This window comes from Lontra canadensis, unplaced genomic scaffold (genome assembly GCF_010015895.1).
Source record: "Lontra canadensis isolate GAN:19392208 unplaced genomic scaffold, GSC_riverotter_1.0 scaffold4, whole genome shotgun sequence".
In the NCBI taxonomy this organism is placed as follows: Eukaryota; Metazoa; Chordata; class Mammalia; order Carnivora; family Mustelidae; genus Lontra; species Lontra canadensis.
In genome coordinates this window covers 48,051,911-48,072,359 of record NW_022630998.1, presented here as the reverse complement: position 1 = coordinate 48,072,359, position 20,449 = coordinate 48,051,911, and the positions used below count along the sequence as shown (strand labels likewise).

At 41.5% G+C, this 20,449-nt stretch overlaps 1 protein-coding gene across 1 annotated transcript; it reads right to left on the bottom strand.

Moving 5' to 3' along the window:
• Positions 1-12,411: 12,411 nt before the first annotated feature.
• LOC116862741 (heat shock protein HSP 90-beta-like) lies at positions 12,412-14,748 on the bottom strand. The gene has a single exon (XM_032850151.1). The coding sequence runs from the start codon at positions 14,699-14,701 to the stop codon at positions 12,527-12,529; it is 2,175 nt and encodes a 724-aa protein (XP_032706042.1). The 5' UTR covers positions 14,702-14,748; the 3' UTR covers positions 12,412-12,526.
• Between the last annotated feature and the right edge of the window lie 5,701 nt (positions 14,749-20,449).

Below are 20,449 nucleotides of genomic sequence, written 5' to 3'. Positions count from 1 at the left end.
ATGGCTAAAATTAACAAGTCAGGAAATGACAGATGCTGGTGAGGATGTAGAGAAAGGGGAACCCTCCTACACTGTTGGTGGGAATGCAAGCTGGTGCAACCACTCTGGAAAACAGCATGGAGGTTCTTCAAAAAGTTGAAAATAGGTCTACCCTATGATCCAGCAATTGCACTACTGGGTATTTACCCTAAAGATACAAATGTAGTGATCTCCAAAGGGGCACATGCACCCGAATGTTTATAGCAGCAATGTCCACAATCGCCAAACTATGGAAAGAACCTAGATGTCCATCAACAGATGAATGGATAAAGAAGGGGTGGTATATATATACAATGGAATACTATGCAGCCATCAAAAGAAATGAAATCTTCCCATTTACAACAACATGGCTGGACCTAGAAGGTATTATGCTTAGCAAAATAAGTCAATCGGAGAAAGACAACTATCATATGATCTCCCTGATATGAGGAAGTGGAGTTGCAACGTGGGGGGTTTGGGGGGTAGGAAAAGAATAAATGAAACAAGATGGGATCGGGAGGGAGACAAACCATAAGAGACTCTTAATGTCACAAAACAAACTGAGGCGGGCCAGGGGGTGGGGGAGGGAGAGGGTGGTGGGGTTATGGACATTGGGGAAGGTACGTGCTATGGTGAGTGCTGTGAAGTGTGTAAACCTAGCGATTCACAGACCTGTACCCCTGGGGCTAATAATACATTATATGTTTATAAAAAAATTTTAAAAATTAAAAACAAACAAAAAAACGACACTCATGCCCGAAGTAAGCACACACTCTTGCTCTAAAGATGGAGGGCAGAGCCTATACCATTTTCATGGGGAGACTACTGGGCTGATAGCAGCTCTGCTCTTGGTCATCCCAAGCAGACAGAGGGGGTGGCTCAACATCGATCTTCATAAAGGAAAATCCCCAGGATCTCAGCAGCAGCTCACTCCAGGCTCCATTTCAGGGATCCAGATGTTAAACGTGAGCACTTGTTAATTCCTTGTCTTAACAGGCACTTCCCAGGAAATTCCTACCCTACAGAGACCCCTCTAGCTTTCCTAGCCTTGATTAAAGTGCTGCTTTTTACAAAACATTGAAAAAGTTCCCAGAACATGTTTGCTGTGTCTTCCTCAATCAACAGATATGTCTAGCTCAATAAACTGATACACTCTGTCCTCCTCCCTGCAACATCTTAATAAGAAAGCCAGAGAGCTTCCAGCTCTTTTGTTAACCTTTTAAAGCACTAGAAATGAGTCTTAATAAAATCTAAAGATGAGTTTCCAAAGTGGACAAGAAACACCAAACTATAACTCCTCATTGGCCAAGTGTAAAAATATAAAATCTAACAAAAAACTGATACTGGAACACTGACAGCTGAGAAATACAACTAATGACTTCCAATGCTGCCTCTAGGAGTGGATGATGAGGAGTCCACTGGTCGAGATTGCTCCTTTGTACCAGAAATGCCTGAAAATAGCAATAATGTGAGAACAATAATTCCCCCATAGGCAAAGAACACTGAATTCTAACAAAAGTAATATTGGCAGAACATTCTGGAGGTTGTGTGACATACTTGGAAAAAGCATGGGAATTTGGCCATCCAAAGATCTTATAGTTAAATTTCAGCTCTACTGTTTTTATGAGTCTTCATTTCCTTACTTTTTTTTGTTGTTGTTATTTATTTATTTGACAGACAGAGAGAGATCACAGCAGGCAGAGAGGCAGGCAGAGAGAGAGAGGAGGAAGCAGGCTCCCCGCCGAGCAGAGAACCCAATGCGGGGCTTGATCCCAGGACCCCGGGATCATGACCCGAGCCGAAGGCAGAGACCCAACCCACTGAGCCAACCAGGCGCCCCTCGTTTCCTTATTTTTGTCATGAAGACAATAAAGTCTTCCTCCTGCAGCTGCTGTGAGACTGAATTGAGATGACATGAGTAAAATGTCCATCACAGCGCCTGCCACGTGGAAGGTACTCAGTAATTATTGGCTCCACTCCTGTTCCGTGAACACCTACAGCCACAAAGAGTTGCTTCAGTCTTGATTGCTGTGGGGTGAGCTGGTCTCTCCAGGTCCCTAGCTTCCTGGCAGTCTGTGGTTACACCAAAGCATTGACAAATACACCTTGGAATGCCCTGGAGCGACTTTATACAATATGCAGAATCCTCCCTCTATATGGGCATCCAAGGTGGAAGATCATGTTTAAGACAGTAAATTGGCTTCATTCCAGTCCCACAGAGTCAGTGAATTTCTGTGGTTGCTTAACATTCAGTAAAACTGCCACGTGATTTTTAGACACAATGGCGAAGCAGTCCTAAAACTGCCATCGTTGCTCCCCATTCACCCTCGTGACACCCACGTTCCCTGTGCCTCATAACCAGGCCCCGTGACTATGTGTGATCAATACTCCCTGTTCTCCCATGGCTGTCATCTCTACGCATCACCTTTGGAGCCTCCCCAACTCAGACTCTGCCCCACGCCTCACCACAAAAAATTTTACCTGCTCAATTTCCCACTTATAAAATCACAAATCAAACCATTTACTGGTGATCTTCTGGATTCCTCCATTTATCTGATGGAAAAACCATGACCCTGAGGCCCAGAGAAGTGATGCCAGAGGCTAGGAGACATCAGGGCCAGGTCTGCAGGACAGACCCTCTGGCTCCAAGTCTAGCACTGTTTCCACTACATAGCGCAGCCGTAGATGGGAGGCTCAGCAAACAGACGGAACCATGGCTAACAATAGCTTAGTGTAATCCTGTTCGAAAGTAATATTTGCTTTTAACAAAGACCTTAGCTAAATGGTATGAGTAATACTTACATTTTATTTTTTTTAAGATTTTATTTATTTATTTGACAGATAGAGATCACAAATAGGCAGACAGGCAGGCAGGGGGGTAGGGAAGCAGTCTCCCCGCCGAGCAGAGAGCCCGACGCCGAGCTGGATCCCAGGACCCCAGGATCATGACCCAAGCCGAAGGCAGAGGCTTTAACCCACTGAGCCACCCAGGTGCCCCAATACTTACATTTTAAAAGGGCAGCCTCGGCCAGTGGGAAGATAATTAGGGTTAAGTAAGAAGCTTTGGCTTCCCCAAATCTTTCCACTTATGCAACAACCTACACTTGCAAGACACATATCACATATGAAGGAAAACGTGACCTCCATCCTCCATCCATCTATGTGTTTGACAAACATTTGCTGAGTGTCCAGTATACACAAGCCATAGTGCTACAGGGATTCAGAAGATCATGTCTCCCCCCATTGTTCTCTTTCTGTGTGTCAGTTATTGTACTCATCCTCACAGTCATACCCATATCTGCCATTTTACAGATAAGAAAACTAGGTCCAACAAAAGTAAATGCCCAAGTCCTGAGGTCTAACAAAAGCTAAGTAAATAACCCAAAGCCCAAAGTTAGTAAGTAGCGGGAAGTGGGATTCAACCTGCTCTACTCCAGAGCCTATGCCTTGGTCCCCTTTCTGGTGCTTTCTCTGTGCAGTTTCATGGCTGACCTTTGCTGGGGGAATGTTAGGAAATGTAAATAAGAAAGAACGTGTGAAGCAGTAAACACAGTGCTTGGCAGATAGTAAAAGCCTTATTTTTAAGGTTGACAGGAAAAAAACATTTTATAAAACTTAAGTTTACTTTCGAACTCAAGGACACTTTGGGTTGCAATGCTAATATTATATAAACGGTAAAGAATTTTAAAGTTAACTCATCATTTTGTTAAAATTGTCTGAAATTTTCAATGGATGAAAAAAAAATCTGGACATTCTTCTTCCTACGGTCTAACCAAACTATAGTTTTTGTGTCAATACCCCAATCATCCAATTTTTCCCTATATATTTACCTAGTGATCAGGCCACATTCATTTCTCATTTAAGGAGTACACAGTGAATGGGTAGTGTTCAATAAAACCATATTAATTGCCAGGGCACCTGAGTGGCTCAGTCAGGTAAGTGTCTGACTATTGGTTTCACCTCAGGCCCTGATCTCAGCCCCATGTTGGGCTCCTCACTCAACCCAGAGTTTGCTTGGGATTCTCTCTCTCTCCCTCTGCCCCTCTACCCCACTGTGTGTGCTCACTCGCTCTCTCTCTCTCTCTCTCTCTCTCTGTGTCTGTCTAAAATAAATAAATAAATCTTGGGGGGAAAAAAAAAAAAGCAAAACCAGGTTGACAGCCTGGCTAAGAACCATGAGAATGGAATGTTGAACAATGATTCTCTGGCTTGGAACAATGGGTTTGTTAATTTGAGTATAATTAAAATTAGAAGATTTCTCTTAGGATTGCATTACCTCTGCTCAAGTTACTGTCACTCTCAAATGCCAGGTCCCCAAATACCATTTCACAGTCACGAGAGCAGCACTATTCTAGAATAGCACTATTTAATAGGATTTTCTGTAATGATGAAAACGATATTTTTGTGTTTACTCTAACAAGTACAGCAGCCACTAGTCACTTGATATGGAGTTGTGTGGCTGAGAAACTAGATTTTCCATTTAGTTCATTTTAATTTAATTTAAATTTAATAATTTAACTCATGTGAATAGTCACATATACCTGGTGGCCACTAGAAGAGACAGCACAGTTTTAAGAGGAAATGATAGCAGGGAAGTTTATTTATGGAGAATGCAGTGAGGGCTTAGTAACTTAACATTGTAGTTCTTGCTAGATCCTTAACTCCCCAGAAGCATTCTCACCAAAAAGACCCAAGCCATGTTGGAAAGAGGCAAGTTTGCCTGTGATATTCTTCCTTTTCTTTTCTTTTTTTTTTTAAGATTTTATTATTTATTTGACAGACAGAGATCACAAGTAGGCAGAGAGGCAGGCAGAGAGAGAGGAAGGGAAGTAGACTCCCCGCTGAGCAGAGAGCCCAATGCGGGGCTCGATCCCAGGACCCTGAGATCATGACCTGGGCCGAAGGCAGAGGCTTAAACCACTGAGCCACCCAGGCACCCCTATTCTTCCTTTTCTAATCCTGGGGTCCCGTCAGGTAGGACCAGGACCACAATCAGGAACTAGAGAATGAGAGAAAGTAAAGTAACTTTGGAACCTCTAAGCCTTATTTTCACAGAGGAGACAAGTGGAGCTCAAAGATGAAGCCAAATACCCCACGTCATAAAATGGAAGAACTCTGGAAGCCTGTGAGAGATGACCTACTCTCTTCCAACTGAACTCAGCTGCCACTGCAGCTCTTGTCCCTAATAAACAGTGGGAGGCTATATTTCAGGGGTTGTAGGCAAACAATTAAAATGTATAAAGGATACCAAGAATTGGATGTAGGGAATAGTATCCCATCAGAAGTGGCCATCCCATCAAAACAGGACAACTGTCCCTTGCAGTCAACTGCAGTCACGTAAGAATCTGTTCTCTAATTATGCACTTTTCCCAAGAGAAGCAAGTAACAGAGTAGCAACGCCCCATTTCACCCATCTACTCCTCCCTCTCTAATTCTCCGCCTCCCAACTACCAGGAATATTTGCAAGAGGACAAAGGACTTGGGATTGGGGAAGTTTCTTCAAAATTCAGAAGATTTAATCTGTAACTGGTGAAATTTTTGGTACTATGATGAAAATCAGGCCACTTGGCCCTACCCAGAGCTCCTCAAACAATAGCGGCTGCCACTATATCCAGCCCAAACCTCACTGGGAGTCTCACTACACCTACTATGAAAACAAAAGACAGCAAATTGCTCAATGTTTAGGAACTTTCAAATGCTCATGGTATTGATTATTAATTATAACAGAATGGCCTATGTCCATTTGCATTACCTTTGGATTATGGAGTATATACCAGGGAACATGAACTGAGTGTGAGGCAGACACTTGGCTAAGGACTTTACAGAAATTAGCATATATTCATCTCTAAAACATGCTTGTGAGACAGTGATTATTATTCCCAATTTACAGATCATAAATTACAAGACTAAGTATCTTGTTCAAAAACACAAGGAAAAAAGTAGTAGAATATAAATTCAAAGGCAAGTCAGGCTCCAAAGCCCAAGCACCTTGCACCACACCCTACCCCTTTCTCACTGCACCAACCACAGCCATCGAGGTTTCTTTTTCTTTCCAAGAGATGGGCTTTGGGAGGCTCTCCATATGATAGATCACGTTGCACTTTTTGTTTTCTTTCCTAAATTACAGTTCCATCATTAATGAATAATGAAAATTTTATTACCATAATTAAGAAAAATAATCGAGAGATTTCTTGCTAAATGAAAATAACAAAATTTAACATCTGCAATGACAAAATTAGGAACTATTCCCTAGGCAGATTTACCCCACTCCTGATACCTGTCAACAGTAAGTCACAAGTGTCAGATGACATAGCTTTTTTTTTTTTTAAGTTTTTAAATTCCAGCGTAGTTAACATAGAGTGTAATATTAGCTTCAGGTGTACAATACAGTGAGTGAAATCAACACTCGCATACAATGCCCATCACCCATCACAAGTGCACTCCCTAATCCCCATCACCCGTTTTACCCATCCTCCCACCCACCTCCTCTCTGGTTACCATCAGTTTGTTCTCTATAGCTAAGAGTCAGTTTCTTGACTTCTCTTTCTCTCTCTCTCTCTTTTTCCCCTTTGCTCATTTCTTTCTTAAATTCTACATATGAGTGAAATCATATGGTATCTGTCTTTCTCTAACCATTTCACTTAGCAAATAATCTTTAGCTTCACCAATGTTCTTGCAAATGGCAAGATTTCATTCTTTTATGGCTGAGCAATATTTCATCTTATATATGTGTGTCCACACATATATACCACATCTTCTCCATTCATCAGTTGATGGACATGGGTTGTTTCCATAATTTGGCTATTGTAGATAATGCTGCTATAAACATCAGAGTGCATGGATCCCTATGAATTAGTGTTTTTTGTATTCTTTGGGTAAATACCTACTAGTGTAATTGCCAGATTATAGGATACTTCTGTTTTTAACTTTTTGAGGAATCCTCATACTATTTCCACAATGGCTGCACTAGTTTGCATTTCTACCAACACTCCAAGAGGGTTCCCCTTTCTCCACATCCACAACACCTATTGTTTCTTGTGTTGTTGATTTTAGCCATTCTAACAGATGTGAGGTTATACTTCATTGTAGTTTTGATATGCATTTTCCTGATGAAACCATTGGGACTACATCAAAATAAAAATGTTCTGCACAGGCAAATAAACAATCAACAAAACTAAAAGACAACCTACAGAATGGGGGAAGATATTTGCAAATGACATTCCCAATAAAGAGTTAGTATCCAAAATACATGAAGAACTTATAAAACTCAACACCCTAAAAATGAATAATTCAATTAAAAATGGGCAGAAGACATGAATACACATCTTTCCAAAGAAGACACACAGATGGCCAGGAGACAAATGAAAAGACTTCCCTTCTTTTTTAAAATTGCCACATCTACATATTTAAAGGACAGGACTCTTACATGAAAAATCAATTTTTAAACTAAAAGAAAAAAGAAGAGGGGTTACAGACTATGAATGTTCTATCCCAAACTGTTCAAATTGTTTTCAGTGTCTAAAGTAAAAACTCTCAATGTGCTATTTATATCAGTCATATCTCTCCTGCTTGAGAAGCCACATCTACAATGATGAATGGGTAGAGTCTAGGGCTTCTAACGCTGTCTACCCCGATGGTAAATTGATAGATAGTCCTCAGCAAATTCCATTTGAGCTCATGATTTTCCTGTAAATATGCCCCCAGCACAGCTGGCACATTCCTAAAGTCTAGGCAAAATTTATGATCATACTTCAGTATTTGATTATTGTGTAGGAGCTTAATGTACAACTCCCAAAATAGCAATAATAAGATTGCAGTTTTTACTTCATTCCTGGCTGCTAGTACTCTCAGCTTTACATCAGCAGGCTTTCCTGATGAAGATTAATTTCATTTTTTCTATCGGCTGTGTTAATAAAAACAAGCACTGTTGAGAAAATAGGACTATGTGGCACAATTAGCTAATACCCATTCCTTCTATTTCTTGTAAATTATGTAGAAATAAATTACAGTAAAAACAAGTTTGGGGATTCCAATTTGCTTCCCAGTGGCTGGTTTAAAAAGTGCTATAAACTCAGCAAAACTAGCCCTTCTCACTCTGAGAAACAAGAGTAGAGGGCTAAGGGAAAATGTGGAGAAAACCAGGCAATGAGGTGGAATGACAAAGGCTGGGGAAGAGACGTGATGGACAGAGAGGAGGCCGAGCAGCGTGGGCTGGAGGTCGACAAGGACCTTGTGTGTTTGGAAAAGCTCTGATGAGCAGCTGCCCGGGGACCAGGGCATCATGTAATACATAAGGGTACCTCTACCTCTTTTATTCCGACCACGAAGGATTTCAAGCAACTGTTGTCTGAGCACGTTAGAGTTGAGGGAGGAAAGTTTTCTCTCAGAAACTCATCAAAGAGCTCAACTTAGCCGCCCCCCCCAAAAAGAAGCCAGTGAAGGTCAGATCACATGCGCATTTAATGTAACAAAGATCAAGAGCGTATTTGTAGGCTTATCTCCTTTTCCCAAGTACAATACCCCGAATCTCCCCTTCAGTTCAATTCAATTTATTCCTGAAAATGTACCCTCAAAATTCTTAGCCACTCTTTCTACCAACAAGTGGGGACTTTGTCTCTGTCCCTTGAATCTAGAGTTGATTTTGGGACTGCTGAAGCCCAGAAAGCACAAGGGGAGTGCTGAGAGCGGTCATGAAGTGCAATGCCCCTTCTCTCTCCTCTGCAGGAACATGTATGCTTGGGGCCCTGAGGTACCGTGGATGACAATGCTGCGGGCCACCAGGCTGTGAGGAAGCAAAGCCCCATGGAGAGGTTAAATGGAGACATTCCGTCACACGACATGTGAGCGAAAATGTCTTCCAGCCCAAGCATCAAGCTTCCCCTGCCTCCTAAGTCTCCACAGCTGGAACACAGCCACCGGCCCAGCTGTACCCTAGCTGACTTTTTGACACACAGCCTCTCATGTGAACTTAAGAAGATGGCGGTTCTCGGGTGCTAAGTTTTTAGGTAATTCGGTACACAAATTACCTCAGTGGGCCCTAGAACTATCTTTTTGTTCCATTCCCACTTCTGATGCTCCTCTGTGGAAACTCCAATCCTTAAACAAGTAATTTCTACTTGTTTTAGACCCCAAACTCCTTGTTCAAATGAAAATTAAGGCTCTTCATCTCACGACGTGACAATCATCCTTCTTTCAGAAAACAAATAGGTGGCTTTTCTTCTATTAATCAAATAACCTCCTCTCTTCTCCCACAGTGAAGGGAGTGTGACAGAGAAGAGTATGGGAAAGCCAGTGTCTCATCCTTACCCCAAGGGTTGTGAAAAGAAGGAAATGAAGAAAAAAGACAAAGTGGTCAGAAGTGGGTCTAAAGGAGCACTATGTAGGTATGGGCGAGTCTCCTCTGCCCCCACCAAAGGCTCTAGAGAGACGGGACCTCTTAGGTGTCCCCACACCTAAGGACATTTGGAGGCAGGCAGGCAGAAAGGAGACAGAGACCACAGAGTACAGCTTTTCTGAACCACTGTGGTAGGGCTGGGACTCAGAGGAGGCTGGAGTGGGGGCGTCCCAGCACTTTAAGAGAGAAATTAGTAAATAACTGAGATGATAGCCATATCCCAGCCTAATGAGGAAGGAGTCCATGCCTTAGCAAGGGATGGAAATGGAGAGTCCAACTGCAGGGCACCCAGCCTCTATTTCTAACATGCATGGGACAGGGATTCAGGGGGCCTGTGACCCCAGTGAGAATGAGATGATGCTCGGAGAGGGAGGGAGGCTGCCACACCTCAGCCAGTCACAAAGACACCAGATTCTGTGTTCACCAGCTCAGACCTCAGCCAAGAGTCCACCAGGCCACCTCCCAGCAAGTGGGAGGACAAGTAGAATAGCGGGCTCCGTGCAGGGGGATCCAGTCTCTTCCCTCCCACCGACAGGCCTCCTGACCCCTCCTCCCCTCTCTACACTCACACCTCATGACAGACAGAAGCCTGGATAAGTCTGAACACTGAGACACCTGAAAGTCTCAGCAATTTTTCCTAGAGACAGCATTATCTGAAATCAATACACCAGACTAAGACTTAACACGACTTGGACATACAATTAATTTCCCCTCTAGTCAGCAAGAGTTTGCTCAGGAGAAATATCACCTTAGTTAAAATCAAAATTAAGGAGCTACCTGTTCTCTGCCAGTCCAGATGTGGTGGGAATGAAATCTGTGGCTTGCCGTAGGAGCTTTACAAATACCATCTCACTGAATGCAGAAGACAACCAGTCTGTGACTCTCCTCCCCGTTCAACAACCTGCCAGAGCCCCACAGCCCCCGAGGGACAGAGGCAAAGAGGTCTGAGTGTGTGACCATCTGCAATACAGCCTCACTGCCCTTGGTCCAGGCTTCTTGGGGCTACAACAGCAATGCGCAGCACCAGTTTATCTTTATTTTAGAACACAAGGCATTACCAGGGGAAGGCACTATTCTCACTACTTTGCAAATACAAACTTGTTTAATGTTCTCACCAATCATATTGAACCAGGTACTCTTTTTTTTTTAAGATTTTATTTATTTATTTGACAGAGAGAGAGAGAGCGCACGCTCAAGTAGGCAGAGTGGAAGGCAGAGAGAGAAGGAGAAAGCGGGCTTTCCACTGAGAAGGGAGCCCAATGCGGGACTTGATCCCAGGACCCTGGGATCATGACCTGAGCCGAAGGCAGAGGCTTAACCCACTGAGCCACCCAGGCACCCCTGAACCAGGTACTCTTATTCTTCCCACTTTATGGCTAGCAACACTGAACTCAGAATGCAAAGTAATTCATCCTAAGTCAGTTCTGCTGCTAATGAAAGGAGGACCTGCTAATGGAACCCAGACCACTGGGAATGAGAAAGGAGCTATTAACTCCCACAGTGGACAAAAAGAGAGTCAAACAAGTTCAGAAACTCTAACCTTTCAAATCCCAGGGGTTCTAGGTTGTGATAAGACCTCTCAAGGTATAAACTTCAGGGCTAGTAAAAAGGAATATCATTTCCAGAAGTTTTCATTTTCGACTGCTATAAAAATCTATCTGAAATAGTCACAACTGGTAGCTAGGCCCAAAATAGGTTATGATGTTTAAAAGGAAAATAGACTTAAAACACTAGTGTAAATAGAAAGCAAAGTTATTTAAGGACTAGAACAACCCTGGACTTTGATATATGTTACTACCAGGGCTGTATGAAACAAAAGAACAAAGTCAGATCACAAGAGGAAGTGCCACACAAGTGTTAGCTAATTTGTCTATCCTCCTCCTCATCATTCTTGCAATTACTATATAAAACCCAGACATCACAATATAGGTCAGTGAACCTTACATAAAAAAGAATTTTTTTCCCAAATGGAGACATTCACTCCCTACCAAAAGCAAGGCATTTCAATTTTTAACATTATTTTTGAATATAAGTTCAATCCAAACCATTGAGTTCTTTTTTTTTTCCTTTTTAAAGATTTTATTTATTTGACACACAGAGATCACGAGTAGGCAGAGAGGCAGGCAGAGAGAGAGAGAGAGCAGGGAACCAGGCTCCCGGCTGAGCAGAGAGCCCAATGCGGGGCTTGATCCCAGGACCCTGAGATCATGACCTGAGCTGAAAGCAGAGGCTTAACCCACTGAGCCACTCAGGTGCCCCCAAACCATTGAGTTCTTAAAGAGCACAATGTTGATGTTAAAAATCAGCTCTACATCAGGGAATTGAAAATCAGGTCTAAATGAAAGAAAACGTAAAATTCACCCTAAAATTAGAAATTTTTTTTCTCTCCCCTGTTTTAGTTATAAGTGATTACCTGGACATTTGTCACCTTCCCTACATAAAAATGTCAACAAAGATACGCAATTTATTCCATCACTATTCACTCAATCACGTAAACAGCTCGCTGGATATGACCGTGTTCATCATCTGCCTAAAGATTCCCCAAGGAAAATCATGATGAAAGGGATTATTTGTAACCCTCCGACTTTATTGCTTTATTAAATAAAGTAAAATCAAATAAAATTCTTAGAGGAACTTTTTCTTTTGAGCTGAGTGGTTTTTATGCCAATGAAGGAGCTGTGATAAAATCTGGCTTGCTTTTCTTTCTTTTGTCTTCTGTAAGGTATGCTCCATTCATGACTTGATCCACCTGAACCATGGATAAAATGCCAGCATGACCACAATTGAGTATATCTTCAGAATACTACTAAGATGGTGGGCCTCTTCAATATTCTTTTTTTTTTTTTTTGTATAAAACTGTATCTTCTTTATTTTGCATACTTTAATCTCGGAACAAAATAAACAGAAAAAAAAAAACACAATACACATCCAAACCCCTTGTCAAATAATCAAAAGGGATAGGGCTTGAGGGCCTTCTTTCCTGCCTCAAAGAAAGAAGGAAAAAAAAAAAAAACCACTAGACATCAGCAGAGGGAACCAGGTGAACAGGGCCACTCCGGGCTGCTGGGGAGTCATGGGGACACTATACAGAGAGCTCAAGGTCTGCACGTAGAACTAATCTACTTCTTCCATGCGAGAGGCATCCTCATCACCCTCAAGGGGGGGGATCTCATCAGGAACAGCAGCACTGGGTTCCTCTGCTGTCACTTCATCTTCATCAATGCCCAGGCCTAGCTTGATCATGCGGTAGATGCGGTTGGAGTGAGTCTGGGGATCCTCGAGTGAGAAGCCAGAAGAGAGCAGAGCTGTTTCAAACAGCAGCACCACCAGGTCCTTGACAGCCTTGTCGCTCTTGTCCGCCTCTGCCTTCTGCCGCAGCGTCTCCACAATGGGGTGGTCAGGGTTGATCTCCAGGTGCTTCTTGGCCATCATATAGCCCATTGTGGAGTTGTCCCGAAGGGCCTGGGCTTTCATGATCCGCTCCATGTTGGCCGTCCAGCCATAAGTGCTAGTCACAATGCAGCAGGGTGAAGACACTAGCCTGTTAGAGATGGTCACCTTCTCAACCTTCTTATCCAAGATTTCTTTCATGAGTTTGCAAAGGTTCTCGAACTTGGCCTTGCTCTCCTCCATTTTCTTCTTCTCCTCTTCATCCTCAGGCAGCTCCAGGCCCTCCTTGGTAACTGAGACTAGACTCTTCCCATCAAACTCCTTGAGTTGCTGCACGCAGTACTCGTCAATAGGCTCTGTCATATACACTACCTCGAAGCCCCGCTTTCGCACTCGCTCCACAAAAGCAGAGTTGGCAACCTGCTCTTTGCTCTCACCGGTGATGTAATAGATGGACTTCTGGGTCTCCTTCATGCGGGACACATACTCTGAAAGAGAGGTCATCTCATCCCCAGACTGGGAGGTATGGTAACGCAGCAGCTCAGAAAGGCGGCGCCGGTTAGTAGAGTCCTCATGGATTCCAAGCTTTAGGTTTTTAGAGAAAGCCTCATAGAATTTCTTATAGTTCTCCTTGTCTTCTGCCAGTTCAGAGAAGAGCTCAAGGCACTTCTTCACAATATTTTTGCAAATGACCTTCAAAATTTTGCTCTGCTGGAGCATTTCTCGGGAGATGTTCAGGGGCAGATCCTCAGAGTCAACCACACCACGGATGAAGTTGAGATACTCTGGTATCAGTTCATCACAGCTATCCATGATGAACACACGGCGAACGTAGAGTTTGATGTTGTTCTTTTTCTTCTTGTTCTCAAAGAGGTCAAAAGGAGCCCGACGGGGGATGAAAAGCAATGCCCTGAATTCCAGCTGACCTTCTACAGAGAAGTGCTTGACTGCCAAGTGGTCTTCCCAGTCATTAGTAAGGCTCTTGTAAAACTCTCCATATTCCTCCTGAGTAATGTCATCAGGGTTTCTGGTCCAGATGGGCTTGGTCTTGTTTAGTTCTTCCTGATCAATGTATTTCTCTTTAATCTTCTTTGTTTTCTTTTTCTTGTCTTTCCCACTATCATCCTCCTCATCTGAGCCCACATCTTCAATCTTGGGCTTCTCCTCATCATCTTTATCTTCTTCCTCCTTCTCCCCTTTCTCCTCCTCTGCCTCATCATCACTGATTTCTTTCTCTCGTTCCTTCTCCAAATAAAGGGTGATGGGGTAACCTATGAACTGCGAATGCTTCTTCACCACTTCTTTGACCCGTCTCTCCTCTAAATATTCTGTCTGGTCTTCTTTAAGATGGAGAATCACTTTGGTACCCCGGCCAATGGGCTCACCATGGTCTGCTCGCACAGTGAAGGAGCCTCCAGCAGAAGACTCCCAGGCATACTGCTCATCATCATTGTGCTTTGTGATAACCACCACCTTCTCTGCCACCAGGTAGGCAGAATAAAAGCCAACGCCAAATTGTCCAATCATGGAGATGTCTGCACCAGCCTGAAGAGCCTCCATGAATGCTTTAGTTCCGGACTTGGCAATTGTTCCCAAATTATTTATCAGATCGGCTTTGGTCATGCCAATGCCTGTGTCCACTAGAGTCAGGGTGCATTCCTGGGGGTTGGGGATGATGTCAATTTTCAGCTCTTTACCGCTGTCCAACTTGGAAGGGTCTGTTAAGCTCTCATAGCGGATCTTGTCCAAGGCATCAGACGCATTACTGATCAACTCCCGAAGGAAAATTTCCTTGTTAGAATAGAAAGTATTGATGATGAGGGACATAAGCTGGGCAATTTCTGCCTGGAAGGCAAAAGTCTCCACCTCCTCCTCTCCATGGTGCACTTCCTCAGGCATCTTAAAAAAGAGCTGCAAGCACTACAGACCACAGTGGGTAGGGACTGCGTCCGGCAACAACACCGCAACAAGACCGCGCGGGGGTGACTCAAGAGCCCTCTTCAATATTCTTATCATGAAAGCTGAGTAACTAAGACACAAAGAAGCTGGGACAACAACCAGCCATAGAAGACTGTAGACCCCATCCACTGTGTGCTCCCAGTTCCCAACAGTGCATCTCTTTAATAAAATGACAAATTGTACACCTACTCAAAAGAGTGGTCCAGAAGAGATGGAAAATTGGTTCCCATCCTTCTGGAAGCCCCACTCCAGCTGGATATATTTGGACAGTCTCGAATATTTTAATTTAGTTCTTATGATACACTTCATTTCAACTTGTTGGGTTTTGATTTTTTGGTTTTGTTTTGGTTTGGGGCAGGTTGTTTTGTTTTGTTTTGTTGCTTTTTTTCTGCATTTCCAGATCACTATCTAAGGATGATGAGTGATTTGTACTATTTTCAGGAAGACAGCAATTTTTCCTAAATCATCTTGACTCTTTCATGCCCACTTCAAACCTGCCTATTATGCACATTGACATAGGCACTTACAGCAAAAGGATTCTGTCACCCAGAAGCCTGTTACAAAAGCCAGTACAATAGTCACTACATCTTCAGTGATGAATGTGAGGCCCTTCAAGATCTTAAGGTATATAATAACTCAATTAAAAAAAAGTTTTAATGTTAAGATGTTAATTTTCCTGGTTATTTAAAGTAAGTAATCCACTATACAATAACAGCAAGCTGTTCTTGTATATTTATCTATTTGCCAAATGCTACAGGATTATTTCCTATAATCCTTAAAACAAACCCTTGAGGTAAATTTTAGCAAATAGTTTTTACAGCTAAGGAAATGGAGGCAAGACTAGACACCGAGTTGTTTGCTTAAGCATACAACTGTTATGTATGTATGTAGCTGTTAAGTCATGATAACAGGCTTTAAACGCACCTCGGTGTGATTCTAAAACTGTGCTTTTAACCGTGATATTATACAGCTTCACATATGGAATTACTTTAAAAAATAAAAACATACACACAACAAGAAGTAACTATAACGGATCTATTATAAAAATTCTCCAAGAGTCAGGAGCACATTCAAGTTAAAGATCCACTAAAAGACTACTGTCAGGGACAAAGAAAGAAGTAATCTGGAAGTTGTTTCTGTTGGTAGGAACAAGACTGTGAAGTAATTCACCAGTCATTCAACACTCCAGGATGCTAGTGTAAACCAATCCTAATCTTTTTTTGATCGGTTTTAAGCATTATAAATACTAACAATAAGGAATAACCAAGAAACAAAAGGATGCCTCTTAGAAAAACCTAGCTGTGATTCTATTATATTAAACCCAAGTGAGGAGTCATGCCATGTGACAGCCTGCACTCACCTGCCAGAGACTGTAATATCCCCACACCAAGATGTCTTCATCAACATCAATGCAAATCCAAGATGTCTCTGACTTGCATGCTTCAAAATTCCTCCTTTGTGAAAAAGCAAGGAGTGGGGAGAAGAAGTCTGGATCTTAGGAAAGTCATTTAGTTTCAGACAGACCCACGTAAAGAGAGTTGGTAGGACAAAGTCACATGGTAGGAATACCTAAGTGCTTGTCACTCAACGTGAATGAGGCAACTGGACTCAAAGTCCAAATTTCTGAAGTTCCACTAAATTGTTGATATTACTAGCATGCATCCATATTCATGGATTACCTTCTTCTTTGAGCACACTGCTGGCCTACCTGTCCTAGATCCCCTGCATTTGGTAGGAGACTTGTTCTAGCTAAGAGAACATGAGGAGAAGCGATAAACACCTGACCTACTTCCAGGCTCTCAAACTCCCATGCTATCTCTCACTCTTTCTTTTCTGTTCTGCTCACCAGAGACAGAGAACATATGGCAACACTCTGGAGCCCCACAAGATGGTGACAGCACTTGAAAAAAAGGAACCTGGATATCTGAATGACTTCTTGGAGTATACTGAACCCCAACACACAACCCACATTGTACTGTGATGTGAGCAAGAACTAGATGTGTAATGTGTTAAGCCGCTGAAATTTGGGGATTAGTTTGTTGCAGTCTTTATGCTACCCTGCCTAATCACTCTGTCTCCCAATCTACACATGGCCAATATGAGTAAAATTAATCAAATATTCAATATACCTAAAGCAAAAGATGTTCATTCAGACTCCTTTTTACTGCCAGTATGTGAAGTGGCCATGGTAACAGCTACAGTAATGTTTGGAGGCTGGACTTTAACAAACATCACAGGACTGACAACCACTAGAAAACACACACACACACACACACACACACACACACACACACACACACAAATAGCACATTTGTCCAGAGAAAAAAATCTCTCTTAAGTCTGAAGAGAATTCTCCCCAAAGACCTATCTTGTCTACTATGTGAGGTAATAAGCACTTTTCACACACGAGAGAACTGAGACTTAGTGTACCTTACTTAGCATTGTCCAATCTATGTCTGCCTGTTTAACTTTAAATCTTTGTTCCCAACCATTCCCCTCCTCACAAGCGAAAACCAGACTTAACTTTTTTTTTTTTTAGTTCCCCTAACACAATTCTAAGTCATTGACATTCTCAACTCATTGAGTTACAGTCTTGCATAATAACATGTAGAATAGGTCAGTAAATGTGTTTCACAAGAAGATACATAGTCAATCAAGAGGTGCCTGGGTGGCTTGGTCAGGTAAGCATCTGCCTTCAGCTGAGGTCATGATCTCAGAGTCCTAGGATCGAACTCGGAATTGGGCTGCCTGCTCAACAGGTAGCCTGCTTCTCCCTATACCTCTGCTGCTCCCTGCTTGTGCGTGTTCTCTCTCTCTCTCTCTCTCTCTCTCTGTCAAATAAATAAATGAGATCTTTTTTAAAAAGAAGAAAACGATACATTGTCAAAAGCATTTGGCAACAAGAATCATGATGTGTGACAGAAGAAGTCGGGGGAGGGATTTGGGACTATAAAGAAAAATAACCTTTTTTTATTAAAGAGTTACCAAAAAGAAAAATTCCACTTAATGTGTTCTTCTCAGGGTTCATTCCTTGGGGATATTACAACTTAGTAGTGAGCCCACACAGTAATGAAATACTAATAGATACAGGGAAAGAGAAAAAAATGAGAAATTTCTTTCTCTATGACATTTAAACAGATGGGGTTGAAGGCAAATGCTGGGGGAAAAAAGTCCTAATATTAGAATTTATTCATAGAAAACTTTTTAAATGCTAATATTAAAAACAGATATTTCCATATTTCACAGCAATGAATTAACAATTTTCTTTTCAGCACACTACAAAAAGACAAGAACCTATGGAATTAGAGATTCTGAATTATCTAGACAACTTTATCTCCCTAGAAGTAGAGAAACAAAAAAAAACCTACAGTTTCCACAGACACAGAATGACTCAGAATGTTCAGTGAATAACTATACCTTGTCCCAGACACCTGCAGCATCTCAAATTCACAAGAACAAGTATGGTTAAGGAAAAACAAGAAATAAAGGAAACAAGTTAGAAAACTCAAAGGACACGATTCCATAAAGATTTAACAAAGTTAGATTGTGCATTTCAAAGACACAATCTCGTTCAGAATGAACAGCAGACTAGCATATGTTCTACCCATACTTTCAAAGCACACAGACAAAAAAATTCTTTGAAAATCATGTACCAAATTGGAAATAAAATTACTTTTATTTTTCTTATTTATTTTCTTTAGAGAGAGAGCAAGCAAGCAACTGTTAAGGGGGGGGAGTGGGAGGGGTGGAGGAGAGGGAGAGGGAGAATCTCAAGTGTGGAGCTTGACATGGGGCTCAATCTCACAACCCCGAGATCATGACCTGAGCCAAAATCAAGAAGTGCCATTAAATTACACTTTTAAAATGGAAATTACTGGTATGTGATCTGGAATATTAGGGAAATGAACCATAGGAATAGTAGTAATAATAGCAGTAGTAATACCATTGCTAATTTATATAAATCACAGATCCTCACTCTACTGTTGTAGCAAGACATTTATGAGTTAATCTGGGAAAGATTATTGACTTATTCAGAATAAAAAATAATAAAATACAGAAGCATGGCACAAGAACAGACTCATAGATCAATAGAACAAAAGAGGAAAGGATATGAAACAGTCTCTTCAACAAATGGTGTTGGGAAAACTGGACAGCTACATGTCAAAAAATGAAACTGGACCACTTTCTTACATCATACACAAAAACAAATGCAAAATGGATTAAGGACCTAAGTGTGAGATGTGAAACCTCAAAATTCCTAAAAGTATATAGCAGTAATTTTCTTATATTGGCTGTAGCAACATTTTTCTAAATATATCTCTTCAAGCAAGGGGGAAAAAAGCAAGATGATCAATTGAATCTACATCAAAATAAAAACCGTTTACACAATGAATGAAATGATCAACAAACTAAAAGACAACCTACTGAATGAAAGAAGATATTTGCAAATGACTTAACTGATAAGGGTTTAATATTCAAAATATATAAAGAATTTATACAACTCAACAACAAAAACAAATCCAATTTAAAAACAGGCAGAGTACCCAAATAGGCATTCTTCCAAAGAGACATACAGATGACCAAAAGACACATCAAAAATGCTCAACGTCACTCATCATCAGGGAAATGTAAATCAAAACAATGAGATTTCACCTTAAACCTGTCAGAATGGCTACAATCAATAAGACAAAAAATAAGTGTTGGCAAGGACGTGGACAAAAAGAAAACCTCATATACTGCTGGTAGGAATGTAAACTGGTAGAGCCACTGTGGAAAACAGTATGAAGGTTTTTTTAGTCAAAAGACTAAAAACAGAAATATTCTGTGGTCCAATAATTCTGCCACTGCTGAGTATTTATCCACAGAAAACAAAAACACTAATTTGAAAAGATGTATTCTATATTTACAGTAGCATTATTCACAATAGCCAAGATATGGAAATAGACTAAGTGTCCACCAATAGAGGAATGGATAAATAAGATGAGATACACACATACACGCACACACACACACACACACACACACACACACTATGGACTATTACTCAGCCATCAAAAAGGATGAGATCTTGCCATTTCCAACAACATGGATAGACCTAAAGAATATGATGCTAAGTAAAATAGAGAAATATAAACACCATATAACTTCACTTATATATGGAATTTACGAAATAAAACAAATGAACAAACAAATAAAAAGCAGGAAAAGACCCATAAATACAGAGAACCAAGCGGTGGCTGAGAAGGGAGATGGGGGGGGGATGGGCAAATGGGTAAAGCAAGTCTCCAGTTGTGGAGCAAGGCATGGGAATAAGGACACAGCATAAACAGTATAGTCAATGATATTGTCAGAGTGTTGTGTGGTGACAGATGGCAGCTACACTTGTGAACACAACATAATGTAAAAAATCACTATGCTGTACACCTGAAACTAATGTAATGTTATGTGTCAACTATATTGAAATTAAAAGAAAAAAAGAGAGCCAAATCTAGTTTTCTAGATGCACCATAGAGAAAACAAACATAGGAAGCACAATAAAAATGTCAGCATCTCTCCAATAACGTACTGGTAGGACTATAGCCACCAGAGAGGGAAATTTGATATTATTGACCTAAATGACAAAGACACATACATATCTTTTGAGGTAGGAATTGCATTTTTATGGATCTATACTACAGATATACTGGC